We start from the raw sequence: 24,465 nt of genomic DNA, 5'->3' as shown, positions 1-24,465 counted from the left end.
TATTAGTGTCGGATCTAATATATGTAGTTTAAAATTATCATATATTTGTTTTAAATTTTCAATGTTTTGTACTGAATTTCATTCAAAAAAGAACACGTGGACCCAAAAATTGCAGAAACATTTTTTTTAGTTGGTCAAAAAATGCAGAAAAAGAAATGATATGATAGAGATTGAACACGTATTTAACTATTAAGAAGAATACTTATTGATCATTTGCTCCATGATTAACTGAATTTAAAATAAAAATATGAAGCATATTGAAATTGATTATATGAACATTTTATATTAAATGGTATGGGTGTAACAACACACGTAACATAGACAGGACCTTTTTCCTGTAATGATGAGCTTTCAAAGATAGTTTTGGCTTCTTGTTCTTGCACATTCATTATTTAGTGGTTTATACACTTGGAAGTTGTTGAAACGGAACAAACTTCTTCAAAATTAATTATTTGAAAAGAGGACCACCAAATTTAAGTTCGTCTCATTCCCATCTTGAGGAGAAACCAAATTCTTTGAAAATAGGTAAGATTATACAATGAAATCCAGTAAACTGCATCCAGAAAGAGAGAACATTTGAGTCAGAAAGTGAAAATTTTAGCTTCTACACGCATATATTGTCACGCTGATTCATTTCTTAAAACAACAATTTCTTGATTCGGCATCTTTTCCTAGAATTTTCATGCATATGTTTGCATATCGTAATTTGACCAGCTTTTCCATCTTATGCTAGATTCATCAACTTTGGGAAGTGAAATAACAGCAGGTAGAGATGGCCGATGATCAAGAAATACAGAACGGCGAAAACTTAGCGCAGGAAGAGATAAGGGTTCCACTTATTTCACAAGAGAAGAGATTTAACAATGGTGATGAAGAGCAGCCCACGAAAGGAAGCATTGGGGAAGACAGATTCATGGTTTATCTCACCACTTTTGTTGCTATTTGCGGCTCATTTGCATTCGGATCGTGCGTATGTAAAGAGTTCTCTGGAAACCTTATTATCTAAGAATCTCGTTTCGATTTGTTTGATCCAATGGTTTTGTGCTTTCCAGGCAGGGTATTCATCGCCTACACAGTTTGCCATCAGAGAAGATGTAAACTTATCCTTAGTAGAGGTTGGTTTAGAAATACAGCGAATCCAATCTCATTGATTTTATTTCCTGTTCAATATTCTCTAAATTGTTCGTAGGGATGGATAATTGGATACCGGAGTTCTCTACTACCTATGATCAATGCAAATGCTTCAAATTTTGATTTTTAAGCCGGTTTTGTCTCTTTGCAGTACTCATTATTTGGATCCATACTGACTTTTGGGGCAATGATCGGTGCAATCACTAGCGGTAAAATAGCAGATTACATAGGTCGCAAAAGGGTAAGTTTGGTGAAATGTATAAAACATTATCAGAACACCCAACTGATTCATATTGATCCGAGTTTTTGCTTGTGACATTGTGGCAGACAATGATGTTATCAAGCGGATTCTGTACAGCAGGGTGGCTTTCCATTTACTTTGCTCAGGTATACTTGACTGTATTACCATCAAGAGAAGATTCAGAGGAGATGTTTTAGCGTATTTGTGGAGCGACTCTTTTACAGTGTCTTCTACTAATGAGCCTTAAATTAAACCAAATTGCACAGGGGGTTATACTACTGGACATTGGAAGATTTGCAACTGGATATGGAATGGGAGTCTTTTCTTATGTGGTATATCGATGTCCTTTGATACAAAACTGTACTTATATGATTCTAGTAGAGATATTTGTTCAATGGTTTTCAATTTGGTCCAAGGTACCCGTATTCATAGCTGAAATAGCACCTAAAGAGTTACGAGGAGCGTTGACAACATTAAACCAGGTAGATACAGAAATTTAATCCATTTTCAACAGAAAAATGATTGTCAATATTGAAAAGCCAGATAACTCTGTAGCTCATGATTTGTGCTGGAGTCTCTGTATCTTTCATCATTGGGACGATACTTACTTGGAGGGCGCTAGCTTTAACAGGTTTGTTATGAAACAAAATCTCGATATGGTAACAAGAAACCAAAATTATCAGCTATTAATATCTCATCCTGCAGGGATAATCCCTTGTGCTGTTCTGCTTTTTGGGCTCTTTATCATCCCGGAGTCCCCGAGATGGCTGGTAAGAAACACAATGCACGAATAATTGTCATCCATTTTAATGTAGAAATATTTTTAGAAACTTACTGGTTAAAGTTAGTAGGCAAAACTAGGAAATCAAAAGGAGTTTGAAGCTTCATTACGAAGGCTTCGAGGCAAGAATGCTGACATAACTAAGGAGGCAGCTGAAATTCAAGTACATTCACATTTAAAACTTGTAACATGAATATTAACATCTCAAAGAATTATGTAAGCTAAGTGTATTTTCTTGCCAGGACTATATAGACACTTTGGAAAAGCTTCCTAAAGCTAAACTGTTCGATTTGTTTCAAAAACGGTATCTGCGTTCAGTCACGGTAAAATGCTTCTTCTTCTTATTTTAGTACTCGTGTGACCTTACTTTGCATTAAGTTCTATATTTATAGCACGTTAAAGTTTCTCTCCAAAAAAAAATAGTTTATAGGTTGGTATTTTTAACGCTTAACAAACGAGTATAAGCTATATATTGTCACACAGATAGGAGTGGGACTGATGGTCTGTCAACAATTTGGTGGAATCAATGGAATCTGTTTCTATACCAGCAGTATCTTTGAGTCCTCAGGTAAGTTCCTGCGTTGTGGAAGCATTTTTACAAACCTGGCGACCAGCTTAAAGATTATACCTCACTATCATGTGTAATATCACAGGGTTTCCGGCCGACGTGGGAACTATAACCTATGCCATTCTTCAGGTATCTAGATCCGCGCTGCTAGTTCTTGGAGATGCAAAGCTACTTCGTTAAGAAACTAATTATGTGGATTTTGTTCAAATGCATACGAAATCTTCTGTCAGGTCATAATCACTGCACTTGGTGCCATTTTAATCGACAGAGCAGGAAGAAAACCACTTATTGTGGTAACCATTTATACAACAATAGCTGCTACCAGAGACATAACACTATGATTACACTTAGCAATATTCAAAATGTAAGCAGGATGCGCTTTTTTCCCTGCAGATTTCTGGGACAGGACTGGTACTAGGGTGTCTGCTGACTGGGAGTTCATTCTTTCTGAAGGTATTAATATTCATCTTTTGTACCTTTTAATCGCTTTCTTTTCATTTCCATTAAAAACAATCTGATTAAAATGACTCGTACTCTGGACCAGGAGCATGGACTTGCACTTGATGCAGCTCCAGCTCTGGCAGTAACCGGCATATTGGTAAGTTCTTAAATTTTCATATGATATATTATCTACCTACATAGAAGACAAATACATAAATGTAAACAGCTCATTATCTAAGAGTCTATATTCTGCCGATTAGGTATACATAGGGGCATTTTCGGTGGGGATGGGAGCAGTTCCATGGGTGGTGATGTCTGAGGTATGAAAACAACTTTACCTACTTGCTCTGTGTGAACATATGTAGTGTGATGACATTTATCTACAGATCAGACTAAGAATTATGATTACTACAGATTTTCCCAATAAACATTAAAGGAGTTGCTGGAAGCCTTGCAACACTAGTGAACTGGTTTGGTGCATGGGTTTGTTCTTTCACTTTTAATTTTCTCATGAGCTGGAGCTCCTACGGTAAGCATTTACTTTCTAATGAAGTTAACCATAAAGTTTGCAACAAACAAAGAGCAGAAAGAATAAAATTTATTATTATTTTACAACTGATTACAATGGTACATATGAATAAGAGCATAATCTTCTAAATCTAGTAATAAGATCCCTACAAAACTGGGATATAATATTCACAATATAACTAACATAATCTGCATGATTTATCTACTAAATAAAAAATTAATTCTAATAATATATTATTTACAGAATCTGACACTCCCCCTCAAGCTAGTGAATGAATATCGCCCATTCCAAGCTTGCTAACAATATTTGTGAACAAACTACTGGATAACGCCTTTGTGAATATATCTGCCAACTGATCCTTGGAAGAGACAAATGAAGTGCGTATTAATCCACTTTCCAATTTCTCTTCGATGAAGTGTCTATTGACTTCAACGTGTTTCGTACGGTCATGTTGCACCGGATTGTGAGCTATACTAATCGCTGATTTATTGTCACAATATTACTTCATGGGTGTCTTCCACTTAATTCTCAGGTCATCAAGAAATATCTGCAACCATAGTAATTCACGTATTCCCAAAGCCATAGCTCGAAATTCTGATTCTGCGCTTGATCTTGCAACCACGTTTTGCTTTTTACTTCTCCACGTCACTAGGTTTGCCCCCAAGAATGTACAATAGCCAGAAGTGGACCTTCGATCATCCAAGGAGCCCGCATAGTCGGCGTCTGTATAGGCTTCAAGAGTCATAACATCCCCTTTTGTGAATAATATGCCTTTTCCTGGACTACCTTTAAGATAATGTAAGATCCTAAGGACTGCCTTGAGGTGTTTTTCCTTCGGATTTTGCATATATCTGCTAACAACACTTGCAACATACGAAATGTCTGGTCTAGTGTGAGTTAAATACAGTAACCTCCCAACCAGCCTCTGATAAGAACCTCTATCTACCACTGGGTCATTTGGTGCTTCACATAGTCTGTGATTGACTTCAATAGGGTTGTCCGCCGGCTTGCATCCCATCTTTACTGAGTTTTTCAACAAATCCAGCACATATTTTTGTTGGGGAATGAATATCCCATGCCGTGAGTGAGCCACTTCAATTCCTAGAAAGTATTTTAACTTCCCAAGTTCTTTGATATCAAAATCTTTGAGTAGACGCTGCTTCAGGTCATGTATTCCTGCTATATCATTCCCGGATACTATCATATCATCGACATACACCATCATAATAGTCACTCCCCCTCAAGCCGAGTGCTTCACAAACAAAGAATGATCCCCTTGGCTTTGTCCGTATCCCAAGCTAGTCATTGCTTTACCGAGTCTTCCAAACCAAGCACATGGTGATTGTTTGAGGCCATAAAGTGCCTTTTTCAGCCTACACACCATCCTTTTTTTAGATTCAAAACCTGGTGGGATATCCATATACACTTTTTCGGCAAGATCATCATGAAGAAATATATTCTTAACATCAAATTGGAACAAATTCCATCCAAAATTTGCCGCTAATGACAGAAGGATCGGTACTGTGTTCATCTTTGCAACAGGTGCAAAGGTTTCCCAATAGTCAAGTCCATATGTTTGGGTGTATCTTTTTGCAATTAGCCTTGCCTTATAACGTTCAACTGTCCCATCTGATTTATATTTGATAGTGAATACCCATCGACAACCAACCGGTTTAACATCGTGTGGCAATCTAACCAGTTCCCACATTTTGTTTCTTTCAAGCGCTTCCATTTCTATTTTCATGGCATCTTCCCACTTCTTGTCTCTTAATGCCTCTCATAGATTTCTTGGAATGGATATATTGTGAAGATTGGTCAACAAGGTTTTATGGATGTGGGACATGTTCTGATAGGTCATAAAATTATGTAAGGGATGTTTAGTACATGTTCTAATTCCTTTTCTTAATGCGATTGGCAAGTTCATGTCCTTGATCTCCTGCCCATTTCTTTGGCTGATCCAAGGAACATGCACATATCGCTAATCTCTGGCAACATCGAATTCCATAACCATGACATTACCATGGAATCTTGTTCATCCCAAGATGCAAATTTGGGATCTTTCTCCGAAGGTCCAGCACTTGTTAAATGATCCAGCCGTCCTCGACCTTTCGGAAAGGTCTTGACAAGTTGGGACCATTTCAAGTAATTTTTTCCATGCAATCTATGACCAGAATGAAGATTTTGTAATTCCCATGTTGCTGAGTATGTTCGACAGTGGCAGCATCAGATCTAGGGCTGATTACAGTACTATCGGACATTTTGCTGGAGATGAATGAACTTCGCTATATACCAAAACAAAGAGTAGAAAGAATAGAATTTATTATTATTTTACAACTCATTACAATGGTACATATAAATAAGAGCATAATCTTCTAAATCTAGTAATAAGATCCCTACAAAACTAGGATAGAAAATTCACAATATAACTAACATAATCTGCATGATTTATCTACTATAATAAAAGATTCATTCTAATAATATATTATCCACATAATCTGACAGCAACCGTAACATAGTTCTATGATTATCAGTTTAACTCGTTAGAGGGATGCAAGTGGGTTGAGTCGCTCATAAGTAGACTTTTTAGTGACTCGGTCAAATCTCAACTTGAGCTGGAGTGTTATTCTCTCACTCTAATCAAGCTACTCGATTATGATATTAAGTTTTAAATACCTACATATTACGTGTCTTTTTCTCACAAAATTTACGATTAATGGACTAAATTTCAGTACCTACACTTTTTTCAATAATTAGCTAGACCATATCCCTTGCATTATTTGCAGGAACTTTCACGCTGTATGCTGCAATCAACGCGCTTGCCATTATCTTTGTGGTTAAGGTTGTCCCTGAAACCAAAGGCAGAACTTTGGAACAAATTCAGGCAGCAATTAATTCTTCATGAGAATCTCTTCCAACAGATTGTTTGTTTTCAAAACTCAAGGATGATTCATTGAATTCACTGTACAACTGTAGAATGAATAATCTATATCTAGTCTATAAGCGAAAATAAAAGGACAGAGTTTTTTCACTGTAATATGATTTTATTCGTTTGTCCAAAAATTATTTATTGATTGCATTAATTACATAAGCATTGAGCGTAAAATTTAAGATTAAATTTGGAATACTGAGGAGGTCATTTTCTTAAATAAATAGTTGATCGAAGTTATTTTGCAAATTTTCCCTTTATTTATTTATTTTATTTGGTGCATTTATTTATTTTGACCAATTAATTTTTCTCGATTTGAATATCATGTTTTCAAAAAACATAACAGATTATATATTTCATTACTTTAAATTTTTTTATATATTATATAATTTAAACTATTAAATATTTGACCAAATATTAAAATATAATTTGAAATTTGTCATGTGACTGAAAATTTTAATAAATAATATAATCCGTAATGGTTTAATGCAATGTGAAGATTCATGAGTTTAATAGGTTTTCCTGTTATTTGATTTTTAAATATGAAATCTAATTTTTATATTTAAATATTTTTTAAATGGTTACGGTAATTATATAACATAATTAGATCAGTGAATTTTTGTATTTATTACACTTTCTTTCTTGTCAAAGGACTAATCTTATCTTATTAAAATAAATATTTCCAAAGAAGTTTGATACATTCTAACAAGAGAATTAAAAGTATAAATAAGAATACTTACATGAACTACACTTCCCTACCACCAATGCTGGATCACTATCCTTTGCCATGTTGAAACTGAGTTGGCTCCATATACACTGAATTTCGACTCTGTAAATATTCTTTTTGTGTTGCGATTCTGTAAATTTTTTTTTTCAAGGATTCAATGATGTAAAACTAGATGCCCAAAAATGGATATTAACTGGTGTAAAGTGTAACCAGGGATAATATGATCAGACACAACCAATACCACAAAAAAAGAAAGGCAACATAAATTGATTACAAATGCCCTTTGATTTCCCTTTGACAATATATGTAAGCAGTTTTTTCCAGGTTCGATACATGAAGAATAACACTGCTACTATGTCGTCTCCTTTTACATCAGGAAGCTGCTACAGCCCCTCTATACTCTACAATTCTATCATATACAGAGAATGTTCCTTAAAATTCCATTTAAAACCAAGCAATTTTCATCATATTGACATTTGCACCTCAATAGCCAGAACAGTACAAAAACCAGTTGCAAAAGCCCGGCAACAACCCAATTAGAAACCTGAAATCCGTATTTGTCTTCTTACAAAAGTCCCGTGTATCCTTGTCAGAAGTTTGACCTTTATGTTACAAATTTGGATCTGTAAACAACTAGCTGGGATTGGTGTATTCGAGCAACATATGAGGTGATCGGTAAATCTTGACGAGTGTCCAGTAAAGGACCTCTTCAACTGCAAGTTCACCTTCTGCTCTGGCAGCATATATATCCTCGCAGATGGCTATCAACCTTCAAGAGCAAATTCTAGGATTTGTCATATCATTTAAATCAAAGGATTGACGATTAAAAATAAAGGTCCTGGACTTCTGGTCCTTCTGGACAAAGTCCCTTATTACCTGTCGCAGGAAGGAAGATTCTCAAATGGTATTCTCATTCGGAGGTCAGAACATTGCAATCTGATAAACCGGCCTACCGCTAGCACAAATGTTATGTATAGACCCCAAATGCTGAATTTGCTGAGTGTCTCACCAAGAAATCCCTCTGGAAGTGATTCGGGGATTAATTAACTCAAACATCATTATCTTTGATTATATGAAAATTATCCCATCAGTACTTACGTGGAGTTTCCTCTGATACAATGATAGCCATGGGCCCTAACATGCCACGGCAGCTACTTGTATTGAAAGAATTGAAAACATGGAAGGACCACCATTCAGAACTACCATGATGTAGGACAAGATCAGCGGTGACATCATTTACCTATAGATTATTAAGTGATTTATGAAGCATGAGAATTATAATCACACACATAAAATTATAGTAAAGTCTGCTGTTAAAATAACCTAATATCTCAAATTCCATCTAGAATTTTGCATCTAAAAGACCATTGAAATTTAAGCCTTTGTGACATTCACTCATGTCCCCAAAGCATCTGCCTCACTTTAGAGGAATGAAGTTCAGGAAATAAGAAGAGATACAATCGCAACTCAGACAGCTGAGTTCTGTTTTTCAATATAAAAAAGTAAGAATTATCCAACACCATCGTACACACAGTTTTGTTTCTCTGGATCATAGCAATCCCTTTATTTTCATATATACACATCATGCAAATTTGTATAGATAGATAGTGGCTCTGTCATCTTTAAATGCCTTCATATCGGCTGGAAAATTTCGAGAAAAAAAAATTACAAGTGGGAGCTTCTATTATTCACTTTCCAACGTATCAGGAAATGAATACATAAAGTCATGATATGTTTGAAAGATCAACAAGCTTTTAGACACCTGGGATATATTTTCGAAGGACGAGGAGCTACATCAACAGGTGTTACTAAAAGTAATTCGAAGTGGAAAGGGAGATGCATGTTATCATATGCGAGAACAACATTGATATCCTGTTTGAAAAAATTTTAGAACTCAGAAAAGGTTAACTAACATTCCTTCAGATAGTATGCATGTGCCATATGCCAATACTCCACTAGACAGAACTTTTAGCTGCATATTCATTCAAATACTGAGAAAATCAGTTTTCTCCTTAAAAAAGGCCACAAATTCATCAGGACATGTCAAATGAATTGTTCAAAACACATTTGATAACCAGACATCAAGAAATCTTCAGAATAGAGAAAATATTTGTAGTAGTGCACAAGGTTATGAAAAATCAAGAAATATATTTTAGAATTGAATTTGGTATCATTAAGATTATGATATATATATATTATGTGATTTTCATCTGAATGAATATAGGAAAGAAATATATTTTAGAATCAAATTTCGTTGAATTTTAGGAGGCATCAGGACATTTTCTAGTTAAATACAGGTCTTTTTTTTTTCCAATCACAAAATAATCGTATTATGCTGGGTTCGATCCTTACTTTGCTTTTACTATTTAAATTTAACAAATGAAGGTTCACCAACTTACCTCCTGCTCAAAAGGTCTCACTTCACCAGAACCAGTAACACGAAAAAATCTTGGATAGATATTATGAACCCTAAAACTGCTAAAGGAACCATTTAGAACTCCCTCAACTTCTGATGCTTCGGGAAGATCCAAGGGATCGACATTTTTTTCATATTTCACAGTCTCCTTGCCCTTTGGTCGGTCCCTCATAAGAACCCAAGAATATTTCATATCCATAGAACTAGTGCTTAGAGACTGGATAAACTGCTTCTGAACCGCATCAGGTACAAACCACAGAGTACTTGCATCAGCTTGGCAACAAATGAGTTGAATGTCATCCACATTATATGAGCTCAAATAATATTGAGGATCAAGATCTCCAGTTGCATTTACATGATCCCATGCAATTCTTTTACAAAGAGTTGTCTGGAATAAGGTCAACCTTCCACCATCTGTCTTGATGTCAAACTGAAAACTGGCGTCATTAATTGGATTCGCAATGTTTGATGGATTGCCACTACTGTACATCTGTAAGAAATAAAAGGTCAGATCTACATCTATAAAAATAAAAGTTCTAAAAATTCTTTATCGTGCCAGATTCCAGACCAGTGTTGCACGTGATCAGTAGGCAGACCTATTCATGTAGTGCTTCAACGTGTCATTTGAATCTTTGATTATGGACTTCTCACAGACAGTATGTGCAACCAATAGTATCAATTTTGCTTTGAGTTAATGGATGTAAAGAAAATAAGAGAATATTTTATACATTGCTTGAAGAGAGAACAAAGTATGCAATCATCTATGTATACAATTAGCTTGACTTATTAAAAGTAACTAAACTGACATGCAGCTCATTATGAAGTAGAAGTATAACTATCTCAACTGGCTCACTGATCAGTGAATTAAGGCTAAAATAAGACAACAGCCAATTATACAACTTCTAAGCAACTTATATTTTAATATAACATCAAGCAGATGTATGGCAAATACTCTCGATTTCCACAACCTTTTGGCCAGCATTTTTATATTCACAAACAATCCAAATTTAACTTCATATCCTACAAGTTGAAATAAAGTTGAAGAAGATATCTAATAAAAGATAAATATGCTACGCAACTTGAAGTTCAGTAAACTGTAATTATCCTACACAAAGAAAATAACATTTGGAAATCCCTGTGGGATCCTATTTCAAGAATGAAACTGCTGCTTCATTGAGGTGAAAAGGCAACTAGCAAGGTGAAATATAAACCAATGATTTTATTGACCTCAAAAAAACCAAATGCTCAAATAACTGTTCAATTACTTCTATCGTTGCCTGTGATCAAGTATAAAACATATGTACACTATGCATACTCTGAAGGAGAAGCATGCAAAGCTATTTACTGAATTTCTTCATCTAGAAGTCAGAGCCTTAGTTTTGGAACCTACTGTCTGGTACCCGTACATCTACATGCCCCAGTCAACCTCTCCATTCCCTACCCTCTCTCTCCCGCTCCCATTCTCAGGTTAAATGATAATGAAGGAGAAAAAAAACAGATAAACCTTGCAGTCAATGGAAAACAACACCATCTTCTGAAAAAACTAGAATAAAACATCACTTCTGTTCATACAAGAAGAACAAGTAATTAATGCAGGGCAGAATTATGACTAGAGTTACTTACCAGCATTGGAGCCCAAATAACACAAATCAAAATAAAGAACAGGCATATGCCATTGCACAACTTAGTCATCTTGGTTTGCTTGTCTCCTGGTTTATGTTTAGCTCTGTTCAGAACATTATCACATTTGACGAGGTACAAGCTTGCATTTATATCCTCCAACTGAAAGGGTTTACAAAAAAATCAAATTCTATTATAGACTCCAATATTGCCGATAGGAAGATTAACCAATAACATACAAGCACCAAAGATGACATTTCGTAAATCCCAAAAAATCCTAATTGTAACTGGTTTAATCCTGAAGATGGAGGTATATAATTAACTTAGTTTAATTTGAATCTGGTGTATGGTTTGAAGGTTTATATCAAGAACACAATTAATTTGTCAAAATATTGTACATTGCACCCACGAGGATTGGCCAAGTTATGCTGCTTCTCCTCTCCAAAGTCCATACAGAATCACTACAGTTCATATCAAACAATAAAACCATAAGATTCTGTGAATCCAAATTAAAGAAAGTTGTCTCTCTCACATTCTTCTACCAAGGAACTGCTACCTCCTCTGGCACCTAACATAGTCTTACTGAAATTTATTTAGTTTATGGAAGAGATAGATGGGCTTTTCGTAAAAACAAGAGATACAAGGGTTCAATTTAAAAAAAGAAAGAAACATTGAACACGCATAGCTGGAAGACAAAGCTCAGATAACACAGTTAACTGGATCATATTTCTGTTTCAATACAAATTCAAAAAATTAATTGATAGAGTCCCACTTAGCATACACTGGAAAGCTATGTAAATAGAGCACCCATTGGTAGAAACTTGAAAAACTAACCTTCAGCCAGTCATACATTGTCAGTGATGTAGTTGTGCATGACCAATCAAGGACACATCGCAATTCATACAGAAAAGGCAAAGCACGATAGAGCCTATATCCTAAGTAATTAAAACGAGATACGTCACTGGTTAGAAACTGACGATAAAGTGTACTTTTATGTGGAATGCCATATCGAATTTGCATGGCTTGTAAAGCAAGAGAAACCGCTTTAGTAAGATAAATTGCTCGAAGGGCCAATGCAGCGGCATTCTGCTGTGAAGTATCCATATTCCAAGCATACTCGGTGATGGCATAAGTGAAAAGAACGAGGTTGAAAAGATAAAATATGACCTTCCCCGTCGCAAATGAACATAAGTATATGACGCGATCAACAACAATCAAGAAGAAAATTATCTGCACCACAAGAAAATCCAAGCATATAAAGAAAAAAATAGAATGATACTCATGATTCATAATCAAAGGTATACAAGGTTTTCTAATATGTGCTTGCGCTTAACTGAAAATCAGGAATAAGTTGGCTCACCCACATATTAACCTTTGTGCACAACAAATAATGACAAAAAAAAACCATGTAACTGATAACTCTATCTTTCATCTTTCTAATACAAGGTGTATCATTTTAAGCTCTCCAATTATACAAGAAAAACAAAAGCAATGGTTGAAAGGCATAAAAACTTACCATTAGAATTGATACAAACTCTTTCGGAAATTGATCCTCAAGCTGATAATATTCCAGAAATTCACTCTTATTTTTTATGACAGAATGATAAAATATAGCAACTAGAAAGAAAACCGTCAAATCAGCCCCAAAGATATATGCATAAAGGTCAATTTCTCTTTTGCCTCCTCCAATTACTGAGAGTATAGAGTATGGAAATCCAACTGCTTCAACAAGGTGAGCATGCCGTGCTTTAAGGATCTCTTTTGCAACATCAGCTGCTGGAGTAAGAGTGCTGAATTGTTCTGCAGGAACACACTCTGCTAAAGGAGAGGTATAAACAACCTCAAAAACAGCCAAGGCCACATTCACATTTTCAGTGCTTTTTTCAATACTTTGAATTTGAACCTTGCTGGAATAAGGGCAATGGTTAGGCTTTTCCTTCTTGCAGTTATCCTCATGTACAAGCCGGAGAATCTGATTTACCGCAGACTCAATCCTCTCTGGTTGGATCCCATCCTCGGGCCATGATTTCACATCCATGGACAATTGAACAAAGTATGGAGGAGATTCAGCTTCTCGCGTCAGAGATTTCCAGTATCTAGAACAGCCAAGGATCACCATTTCAGTAACCTGTTTCGTTAATTGGAAGACCTTTTTTGCTTTCTCCCTGAAGGTGGAGCCTGCCACAACCTGCTTTCTATTTAGGGATCCCCCTCTGAAATTACTAAATCCCGCTGAAAACCACTCACCATCTTTTGCAGTTATAGAGCTCTGTAATAAAGTAAACAAGTACACCAAAAAAAGAGGTAGCAAACTGATAACAAATGATGATTTTATCCTTTTTGTAGGAAACCCCAACTTGGGCAGAAGGTCAGAATGCACGCTGAAACCACAATGCTGTATCATGATTTGGTAGATATATTGAACCAAGATATATATCTCTGTATAGATTAGCATAACAATCCAGAAAATGTAACTTGGCCCTGTATTCACACAGAGAGCGTATAGGAATAGAGCTACCAAATACACCACAGAAAGCAAACTGAAATTCCAAAGAAACACAAGAACGAAACAACAGTAACACACAATATCATTATTCGATCTCATCCGGGACCATATGTGATGAACTATCCGTCCGATCTGTAGACTTGCTGGATCGGATGTTCTACTCCTGTCAGATTGCGAGGAAGCTGTACGATTCAAGTGTTTATTTTTAACATCTGGGCTTCCTCTGGCATTAGAAAGTCCATATTCAAAAGATGAGGGCTCATTTGAATTAGAATCTTCAGGTACGATATTTAAAAAGCTAACAAGATTGCTAACAGCCTGATTTCCAATTGATTGCACTTGGAAAACACCATCTTCTATTAACTGTACAGCAGAAGCTAACGGATTGTCCTTTGATTGGCTTTTAGTTTTGTCTACTTTGGTTAACTCATCAATAACATTATCAGCAGCATCCTCCTCAAGTTCCGTTATCTCGAAGAGGGACGCATCCATTGAGTGTTTTTCAAAATCAACTGCAAAAGGCCTTTCTGCTCTAATACTTCTAGGAGATCCACACACATTAAAAGAAAATTGTGAATCAGGGTGGATATCCCCATCCTGTTTCTCAAAGGCTCCACTATCTTGCCGACTAAGTGACACGTTCTTCCTTCTTCTCAAGCCTTCTTTATCCGGTGAAACGTCATCATAAACAGAAATGGAATTTGTACCATGGAGCTGGATTTGTAGGTTGAGCATCTCAGACTTCATTTTCTCAACTTGTAAGTTCCGCTGACGTTTCTTCACCTCGGATTCACGAATGTGCTGCAACTGTTCGGTTTTCCAAGCAGCTTTTTTCTCTTGCTCACGTACAATTGCACCAATTTGTTCTGCTTCGAGGTATCTAAAGACATAATCAAATTCCAAAGAAGAAAACATATACGACTGGAGTGACACCAGAACAAAAATGATGATTTCGACCAAAGCAGATCTTGATGTGATCCGGAATCCATAATCATATTTATAAAATCCAATCACCTCATAAATATAATCAATTGTTTCACACTTCCCAGCATTAAAATCCCCTATGAAAGGAGACTGATAGGCCAGAGAGAGAACAATAACAGCAAAATTGTACACACGCAAGTACTTGAATATCTTATTTTTCTTCTTCAGTATGGTAAGCCTCAAACGGAAGAAAATAAGAGCAAAGCCAAGGTATCCAAGGTGTAGGATGTCATATTCCAGAGTTCCCGTGATAAGAATCAATGCAAGTACTAGATCTAATAGATGACAGTAACAGTAAACCCTCACATAATCGAGAAAAGTCCACATGCTTTTCGTTTCAAATGAAAGATCTTGCCAAACAAAAGCATTTTTACGCTGAGAAAGCACCTGACGATATGTAGATGATCCAGAGAAACTGGACATGCGATCTGCGCGGAGTTTAAAACAAGCAAGAATGAAGACCATAAAAGAACTTATCAGCATTCGAGGGTCATCAACAATAAGACCTGCAAAAGAAAATCAATGCACTTAACTGTTCAAGCACTTGATCAGATTGACAAAATAATTTAGCTTCACTGGTTTATCAAGACAAAGAGATCATCAGCTTAAAATTGAATTAATCTCTTTAAAAGCTTTTCATAGTTTTATAGAAATTAGCCTGAAACCAATAAAGGAATTTCTTTAATAACAATAAGATAAAAAAGTTATCCACTTTAGTAACTGAAAATCATACACGCTTTTCAACAGCCTGTACGTAAACATAATTTGGTTATGTTAAAGGCATTCCATTCCTACACTTCTCACTAGAATTTTACTAAAATAGAAACTTTTACTCTAGGACTTCTCACAAGCATATGTTCAGAACTTCCTGCGCAGCAATTTACAAAGTAAGAAAATTCATACCCAACCAACAATTTTGACAGTAGTGGAAATATGTATTTGAGTTTTTCCAGCAATCATGACAATGTACATTGGTATCAGTTGAAACATTATTGAAAGGCTTCATGTTCTTCCACATCGCAAAGTATTCAGCAAGAAGAATTGCAGCAAATAGAAAGACGAAGATTGGCCACAGTTTACGTATGACAGTCCGTGCCAACAGGATGCAGGAGGCGAGACAGGCAACATAGAGAATAGAAATGGCATTTAACAAAGCAAAACTGGCTAGCAGTAGTGCTATCATATTTATCTCTAGACCGAAGAGTTTGAACATGTTTTCCATCCAAAACTTCAGGTAAACTTTTAGTGTTGTCTTCTGCATTTCAAATCTCTCTTGTTTCAAGGCAACAATCCTTTTATTATTCCACTGGTGGCCATCATTCATGGTTCCCCAGATATATCCAAATGAAAATTGTCTAGGTGCAGGAGTACTACCGCTTCGTCTAGAGGACAAATCCTGAGATGATTGATGGATACCATGCCTGAAAGACGGCCACGAATTGCTTTGTCCTATTCTTTGAGTAGCCATGTCCCTAGATCCAGATGATATCTGATTATACCCATCAGAAGTTGAAACAGCGGTAGAAAAATCTTCTGCTGAAAGAAATAATGGGCAAGGGTCCTCTGATCTACCTACATTCAGAAGGGTAGGCATTTTTTCCAACCAACGAAACACGTTATACTGAAGGGTACATGCAGCAATGACCAGTACTTTGGCCCTCAAACCAGATTCTAGGCCTTCAAAAGTTGGTTTATATACTTGTAAACCAAGAAAAAGAGAAAAGTCATGGTACTTTTGGCCAGGAAACATTTTAGCTTGTTTACCCCACATTTGAAATAAATATTCAGCAGTCACTAGAAATCCTGTGTACATTAGAAATGATTTGGATGGGATTCGGGAGGCTGTAGGCAAAACTGAACAGCAAACAAGACCGAGAAGATACAAAAATCCAGATGCACTTATTGGAGATAATGATGCATAGAACAGAGCAATAAGCAAAAACTTTTGGCTATGCCAGATAAGAAACCGCTTCATGAACCCCAATATCCCTAACTGCATTGGATCATGATTTTCCGCCTTCATGCGTTTGCTTTGTCTTCTCTCATAGCTATAAAGTTGCATGACAATCAGTATAGCTAGAGACTCCCAAAGATTCCCTAACAAAGAAGCTTCTGTATCATAGCCAAAGAACACAAAAAGATCAACTTCTGCGGACATCCATGTCTCAATTGTAGGGAAAATACTTAAAATATACATGAAGATGAAAACTCCTATGGAGTATGCTTTGAGTGGAAACCATAGCCGGCGTTTTGTTTTCTCAACAAGCTGTCTTCCGATAATCCAGAAAAGGAGAAGGAAAATGTAACCGAATGATATATAATTGGGTCTCACAAGGTACACCGCAAAAAGAATGGTGAGAAAAGCTATATAGGTTCCAAATGATCTATACATGGATAAGAACTTCTTTCCAATATCATTGAGATACAAAGCAACCTTTCTCTCTGAAAAACAGAAAAACGAAAAGGCAAACATTAGCTTGCACAAAAATAAAAAGTGGCAATACAGTATTTTTTTAAAAAAATACTGCATTAATTCATAATAAATTTCTAGAATAGATTATCACTCGACAAAACTCATGTTTTTGCATTAAAAACTATTTAGGCCAATTAGTTACTTCGAGCAACTCAGACAGAATATTATTTTTAACAGCACACGATTTAACAAGAATAGTTGACAACTTATCTCTAGAAAAGGTTACAATACCATGGGATCGATTCTCGTAATCGTCTCTGATGTTGGAAGTGGCATAGACCGACAAAAGAACTGATTTGTTCAGACCAGCTCTCAGAATGCTAAATCCAATTGGAGGACTAGGTGTGTGCTGAACAATAGCAGAAAATGAGAACAACATTTCAAAGCCATGGTTGTGTACGGCACAAAAACATGCAAGCAAAGCTATTTCAAGGAAGTCCCAAGAACTATCTTTCCCAATGAGACCTACAGGCAATTCAAAACAGAGTTATATCAGATGTGTAATGAAAATGGAAAATGCTAAAATAACTATTAAAACATCAAATTGAAATCAATAAAACCAATACCTAACTGTTTTAAAACTTCCTTGCTCACATATCCTTCATTTTCCAACTTTCTGGAAACCAGATTAAGCTGAAGAATGTATAATATCGCAAAATGAGCCTCGCAGAGTAGAATAAGGGATTGTCGCATCCTTTTATTTATTTTATGACTCAGCAGATAAGCAAAGAAGAATATAACTGAAAAGCAAGCCGAGGTAAAGATCAATCAGAATATTAAAGCAAACACTCATAAATGTTAGGGAAAAAGGTAAGTAATTAAGAAAACCACACTTAAGACTTTGGCATACCATATACAGCATGAATGAAACCGGGTTTTGTCGCAATTAGGAAAATCAGCAACAGCACAATAGCCCGAGAACATTTACGCAGCCCCCAAGCTATTGTGGCCACTATCAGGACTTTGGCATCCTCTTTTACTGCAATCATATATTTAAATAAATAGCAAGGTCAAGTGCTACATAAACCTCAGCTTCACTGGAGCAAAAAAGAATTTGTAGGACAAGCATGAGAATGGTGAGAGCTGGAGATTGAACACTTATCTTGAAGAACAACATGGAGATTAAAACCATAAAGATAAAGCTGCCATTTGATGAGGGTTCATAAACAGTATCCTCACTAGCAGGTGAATAGAAGCAATAACCAGTGAAATGGGTGGTGCCAAGTAAGTACTACAGCTAAGTGCTTTGGTCACAGGTAACACTTGAAAGCAAGTTTAAAAAGGGTATACCCTTTTATCTTTTAACTTAACAATTGAATTTCAGATTGCCAATGTGATTAGAAGCATATGTACCTTCCTCGGTCTCGCTCACATTAGAGAATTGCCTCTCCTCATTTGATAGGCATAAAAAAACTGAATTGCTTACAAGATTGCCAAGAGCAACAAGAATTCCAAGACAAAACTGTGCTAGAAGAAAGAAACCAGGGATGGGATAATGCCACAATCCAACCATTTCCCAGATCTCCATATCCTGCGTGGAAAATAAAAATTCACTGTAAACTAAACCAAAAGATGAGAATTAGAATATCAATTTGAAGATTTACAAGATTCTGAGATACCTTCCCCAGTTTCCAGTTCACATATGCAAAAGCCACATTGAATACATATGTGCTCACAGCCCACAAGAGAATAAATACAAGAAGCAACCCATTCAACCGGTGCAAGCGGAACAAGGATGGAAAAACATACAAAATATATCCAACATATGCAAGTAATCCAAATGCACAAATACTCGCAAAATGGAAGCTCCAATATGAGAGAGCAAACAAGGATACCTGCCATGCATATACCTAAAAGTTAGAAATACAAGCACGAAAAGCTGAACAATTACAACTATTAATATCAAAAACTGGAAAATAGCATTCTTTAATCTATCAAAAAATAGAAACAAGAGTTTTCTGAATGAAGTTACTGCCCAAAGGATGTTAAAGCAGGTTTTTAAATACGTACCGGGAAGCCATAAGTGAACCAGTTAATACTAAAAATCCTGAAAACTGTTCCCCTCAACAAAATGTTGGTATGCCTTACTCCGGACCTGCATACCAGGGATATATAATAACATTTTTGTTGAATATATTTCATAAAATCATATTGACAAATAAATATGTCAGATAAAATGTTAAATACTCGTACTAATCGTTATACTAGCATCTCCATAGTAATCAGAACAAAAGAAAAAATCTTGTCCTCATTAAACCAGATCAACTACACAATTCTCTCACAAGCATCACATGATACATCAATGATTTCATCCTGGCTCGAGCGACATTGTATAAAAGCTATAAAAACCGAAAGGGTGTCACTAACCTCAGTTGCCGCACAAAAAAGGAGTTTCTCGACGGAAGAAGTTGCTCAGTCAAGCTGCCTTCTCTCATGGACATGATGAATTCCATGTCCTCCAAATCATGTTTCACACAAGAAAGCTGCATTAACCATTTGATAATTAGTTAATATTTGTTTGAAATCAACAGTATCATACGAACCACGCGCAATGACTCTCACAGGTTTCCTTCCTAGCACTAAAAAAATCGACTTGTTGTGAGGACAATGAGTGAGGTATGAAAATAATTATTGTAGTATGCACGAACAAAAGTCTAAAACATGTAGAGAAGAGTACAGACAACGGGTGAGTGATGAAGGAAGTGAAAAGGGTGAGCAACAGATCCTTTCAGCATCCTAGACCCTAGTACAGATTTCTCTCTTCCAATATCTGCTGATCAAGCATTCTCTAGATTCAAGAAACCAGTCTCACATAATATTTCAAATTTAATGTATCATTTATGCAGCATGATATCATAAATAAGCATGCAATAATGTTGGCCCTCCTTGAGGAATGATCTGAACTAGGATAAGGAGACATACTTCCATTTATCCTTTTTCCATTAGTCTTGCTCAAGAAATCTGTCGTAATTCCCCTGTGGCTAGAATGCATGCAATAAAAAGGAAACTAAATACTAGTACTAGATATCAAAAAAGAAAAATAAATAAAATCCTTCTAGCCATGGATAGGGGAATTACGGCAGATTTCTTGCAAGAAAAATTAATTATCTTCCTTGCATTTAAATGGCTTTTGTTGCAAGGAATAAAATTATCCAGATTTCCAAAATCAAATATGTGAATGTGAGACCGCGAGGTTCTCTCAAAACGAGCCTCGAAACCCTATACAAAATACATTGATCATCCCATAACATGATCTAAATTTGGGACCATAACACACCATGTGGCATCATTAACAATGTAGTTATGCTTGTTCGGATTCCATAACACAATTTATATTTAACCATCCCAGTGACAAAAGTTTAATTTAAAACAACACTAGTTGAAGGGCTCTTACCATGACTGCTGGATACCAGGTGGATTATTTGTTTCATGGAAATCTAAAATTAAGGTGAGAAAATCTATTCAAGTACTACAAATAAATAAAAGAGGTTAGTTGTAGATCCACTTAAGTGAATTTACCCTCTCATGTAACTTTGAGAGCTGGTAACTACTCCTTACAATGTTTTCCTATGAGATCGTATCTTTTCAAAACAAACACTAGGTCACAAACAAGTTGCACTTGTCAAAGGCAAACTAAAGCCTGAATTATATAATAATATAGTTTGTTTCAATAAATGCCAATGTATGTCCATAAGAACAACTTAGATGACAAAAGCATACCGTATAGTAGAACACCATCAGAGAAATAGCAGAACAAATTTCTTGCCAGTCACAATCAACTGATACTTTGTACAGACCAATCGAGTTCATTATTCCTTGAACTGTTTGTGGAAACACAAAATGAAACTGATATATATAGAGCAGACAAATGCTCAAGCCAGCATATACCCACAGCAGCTTCCACCACCTTCAAGCCATGTACAAGAGCATAAGCGCTGGTGGAAAACTAAATGTCAAGACCTTAACTTCTGAACCTTTTAAGTTTTAATTACAAATTTCATTTTGAAAGAAAAACATCTAGCACCCGAACGAATTAAATACCTGAAAAGGCCTAAAAAGTTGCTTGTTAAAGACCAATCAACGAGGCCAACACAGCTGCCAATGAAAAAAGGTAAAGAAAGCCAAGAAGGATTGCTGATGCCCACAGCTAACTGCACAGCTGGCAGTAATAAGCAGGAAACTAACCTCAGGCGATAACCTGCCATTTGATATAAAAACAAGTAAAAAAATAACGTTAGTGCCCCACAATTTGAACATGTATAAATTTACCCTATGTCAGACTCATCCTTGGCGAAACATTATGCCAGTGCATCTCTAATAATTTACTGGTGAAACAACTTCTTCCTAGTTATATATGCAAAACAACTCCAGGAGCATAAAATTTATTTGTTAATAATTTTTTGCGAATACCATGTAATAACAGTATAATGGAAATTATAATAAAACATATAGGATATTTTGGAAGGGATTTTGATAGGAGAATTCTCCATCCAAAAGCTCAATTTATGATTTGGAAAAAATCAAACTTCTATCTTTTTTTAAAAGGTTTCGGTCTACACACTACTTTACATTTCAATCAACAATTCAAGACGTAAAATTTACACACTTACTGTTTCTATCCCCACTATTTTCTGCAAGTTATTATACTATATTACATATTTCATAAAATCAGAACACTACAATATCTCCCTTCATGTCACATCCAAACACCATATGGAATATACCTTCTGAATTTTGAGGTTGAAAGAAAATCTGAACACAACCATATTTACTGCAGACTTTTGCATTTATTACTCAACAGCTAAAAATTATAGCCATAGTCAAACTTAGACAAACCTATATGTTCAACAACTGAAGAGAGAGAACCCCAGCGTGATTCTTGAGATTTAGATAAGCCAAAATTGTTCCTGTTGATCTCGACAATAGCAACAAGCCCCACTAATAATTCTACAACAATGAAATAGATTGCTGTGGGAGATTTCCAAGACTGAATCCTGAAGAAATACACCAAGTTAAATAGTTTTCAGGATAATTTTCTGTACAACGAATAAAACAGATGAAAAACTGCTGTTCTTAGGTAAAATGAAATTAAGTATTCCTACGTCATAAGTCCCATCAGCTTTATCCACCAGGTATCGGCAAAGCTCCATGATGAGCCCATAATGGCCTGCACAATCAGAAATACAACTTGCAGACAGACCACAAGAGCCGAGTAAATGAGAAGAAACCACAAAGATAAAATCCTTCCTCTGAACTGAAATCCTGGATTTTACAGAAACAATAGGAGAAGAATTTAGTTTAAGCAATTTAGAGAAGGACTTTGCAGATACGTGTGTGTGAAGTAGTGAAAGATATACCATCACATGACAGATGGACAAATAAACATAAAACGAATCTGATATGCATGATTATCTCAACAAAAAGAACAGGTAAAGTAGCACAAATTACGCCCAAAACAAAAAGGAAACTCACCTCTTTTAGGGGTAGTAAACCGGAAGAACAGTGAAATCATTAGATTGATGAGAGAAATCAAACTCCAGTTCATTACCCCAGCTGCACAAACAAGAGCTTAGAAAGAAAAGGGACCAAAATAATAGGCAAATGCTAACCCAATACTACTGAAAAGATATATGTACATAACTTTAATGAGGAAAATCATAGTTCTTCAACAGATCAACTTGCAATTCTCTTGCGCCCAAAGTAAGTGGTTTCTCAAAATTTTAAAAAAAATCCCCCAAATGCTAGTCTTTCGAAAGGAGTGATTTTACTCTATTTAAACCCTAGTCCGTACTCCAGCTTTTCAAAGAATCACTCTTCGTATTTAACTTCACAAATAACAAGCTACCAGTGAACTAAATAAGAACATATGATACAGATAAAAAGAAGTAAGAGCCATGACGTTTCCAAGGAACAATTCAACAAATAAGAAAAAAGAAACATAACGAAACTAAACCTAATAAAAATTTATTACACACAAGAAAATTGGGCTACATTTCTCATATAAAGTTCACATTTTCATGTTAAGATGGCAATGTCACGGCACTCTCGTTCGTTTGGGCAAACATCGCATGAAATAAAAAGCTTTAGATTCGAGAAACCAGCATTTAACAAGAAATAATAACCACGGAACTTCCCAGGCCAAAAGCATTTCCAAGAATTCTAACCCAGAAGCATTAATTTGGTTATCCTGTGAATTACAAAAAAGCATGGAAACAACATAAACCGAGCAAGAAACAAAACAAAAATCAAATTTAAAATCTCAATGATAATCAAGGAAACAAAAAAAACAAAGATGAAAAGAACGCAACTTGAAGCCATACCCATCAGAAGCAGCAAGGGCAACACAAATCCACCCAAAATAGTTCCCATCCTGGTCGCCTTCTACAATTTAATCTCCTTTCCTTTTACCTATTTCATAAATATTTTCTCAAACTTCCGTCCATCAAAATACGTGAGAAGGCTAAAAAGGTAGCCCTAGTGCCCAAATCTCGATCAAGTAGTTGACGTTCATAAACATCACGAATTTCTGGCTATGATTTGAAACAAAGAACGCAATAATGTTAAGGGTTCCTCATTCATACAAGGTAATCAAAGGGTGCGTAATCCCCCGATAACAGTAATTCGATCGAGGCTAACTGGTCGTCGCCGTTAAATTTTTCCGAGAGTGATTTCCGAGTGGGGAGCTCGAAGAATTGATTAATTTGGCAATGATTGACCGATAAGGAAAATTCACTGCTAGTTTTTACTAATTATTTGGGTTTTTATTTAAAATAATAATACGAAAAATTACTAAATTTACCGAAATAACAAATTAAAAAAAATTTAGCACTTTCTTGAGGTGCCGGGCACGACCCTTGCGAGCTTATTTCAAGAGGAGGATTCAAACGCAGGCAAGTTTCCTATAAATTTTATTTTTTATATTTTGTAAATATAATTTTTTGATATTATTTAAATAAAGAACCAAAATACCAAATATATTAATAAAAGGGATCGTAATCTATCGTATGTAATAAATTATTAATAACTAGCCGTTGAATTTTATGTACATGTATATTATAATACACGAATATTATATAAATACATAATGTATTTATCTATATATTTTTAAAACATGTCAATATA

The 24,465-nt window shown here is 35.6% G+C and overlaps 2 protein-coding genes across 7 annotated transcripts; one reads left to right on the top strand and one right to left on the bottom strand.

Annotated features, from left to right (window-relative positions):
- Positions 1–382: 382 nt before the first annotated feature.
- On the top strand, positions 383–6,719 carry LOC142523340 (sugar transporter ERD6-like 7). 3 transcript variants are annotated; one of them, XM_075627105.1, is made up of 19 exons: positions 383–525; positions 734–970; positions 1,053–1,115; positions 1,283–1,372; positions 1,459–1,518; positions 1,639–1,704; positions 1,789–1,854; positions 1,928–2,003; positions 2,078–2,142; positions 2,224–2,316; positions 2,396–2,476; positions 2,637–2,721; positions 2,807–2,850; positions 2,952–3,014; positions 3,115–3,174; positions 3,266–3,319; positions 3,423–3,482; positions 3,577–3,691; positions 6,475–6,719. In XM_075627105.1, exons 2-19 carry the CDS (start codon positions 773–775, stop codon positions 6,591–6,593), a joined length of 1,458 nt encoding a protein of 485 aa, XP_075483220.1. In that variant the 5' UTR covers positions 383–525; positions 734–772; the 3' UTR covers positions 6,594–6,719. The 3 variants fall into 3 exon arrangements, with proteins under 3 accessions (XP_075483220.1, XP_075483230.1, XP_075483237.1); XM_075627115.1 differs by having other exon boundaries at positions 520–619; XM_075627122.1 differs by lacking the exon at positions 383–525 and adding an exon at positions 571–588.
- An 872-nt stretch (positions 6,720–7,591) lies between these two features.
- Positions 7,592–24,064, bottom strand: LOC142523282 (piezo-type mechanosensitive ion channel homolog). Of its 4 annotated transcripts, XM_075627031.1 has the most exons (22): positions 23,664–24,064; positions 23,466–23,530; positions 22,816–22,896; positions 22,446–22,605; positions 22,180–22,337; positions 21,385–21,541; positions 21,064–21,250; positions 19,711–19,826; positions 19,354–19,438; positions 18,963–19,178; positions 18,697–18,874; positions 18,194–18,322; positions 17,910–18,083; positions 17,575–17,808; positions 15,774–17,312; positions 12,897–15,376; positions 12,215–12,610; positions 11,384–11,542; positions 9,744–10,250; positions 8,443–8,584; positions 8,221–8,365; positions 7,592–8,113 (listed from the first exon to the last, which is right to left on the bottom strand). In XM_075627031.1, the coding sequence occupies exons 3-22, from the start codon at positions 22,886–22,888 to the stop codon at positions 7,978–7,980; spliced, it is 7,371 nt and encodes a 2,456-aa protein (XP_075483146.1). In that variant the 5' UTR covers positions 22,889–22,896; positions 23,466–23,530; positions 23,664–24,064; the 3' UTR covers positions 7,592–7,977. The 4 variants fall into 4 exon arrangements, with proteins under 4 accessions (XP_075483146.1, XP_075483151.1, XP_075483137.1 ...); XM_075627036.1 differs by having other exon boundaries at positions 22,446–22,510; positions 22,816–23,530; XM_075627022.1 differs by lacking the exon at positions 23,466–23,530.
- Between the last annotated feature and the right edge of the window lie 401 nt (positions 24,065–24,465).

This window comes from Primulina tabacum, chromosome 2 (assembly GCF_025594145.1).
Source record: "Primulina tabacum isolate GXHZ01 chromosome 2, ASM2559414v2, whole genome shotgun sequence".
NCBI lineage: Eukaryota > Viridiplantae > Streptophyta > Magnoliopsida > Lamiales > Gesneriaceae > Primulina > Primulina tabacum.
This window is presented reverse-complemented; position numbering and strand designations above follow the sequence as displayed.

Coding starts and splice junctions, on each gene's coding strand:
- LOC142523340 (XM_075627105.1), top strand. CDS start 773: ATGGCCGATGATCAAGAAATACAGAACGGCGAAAACTTAGCGCAGGAA. Junction 1,373..1,458: donor ATTACATAGGTCGCAAAAGG/GTAAGTTTGGTG, acceptor ACATTGTGGCAG/ACAATGATGTTATCAAGCGG. Junction 1,705..1,788: donor TGGGAGTCTTTTCTTATGTG/GTATATCGATGT, acceptor ATTTGGTCCAAG/GTACCCGTATTCATAGCTGA.
- LOC142523282 (XM_075627022.1), bottom strand. CDS start 23,712: ATGGGAACTATTTTGGGTGGATTTGTGTTGCCCTTGCTGCTTCTGATG. Junction 18,323..18,696: donor TGTGAGCGAGACCGAGGAAG/GTACATATGCTT, acceptor ATATGATTGCAG/TAAAAGAGGATGCCAAAGTC. Junction 15,377..15,773: donor CTGTCAAAATTGTTGGTTGG/GTATGAATTTTC, acceptor TTTCTTTTGCAG/GTCTTATTGTTGATGACCCT.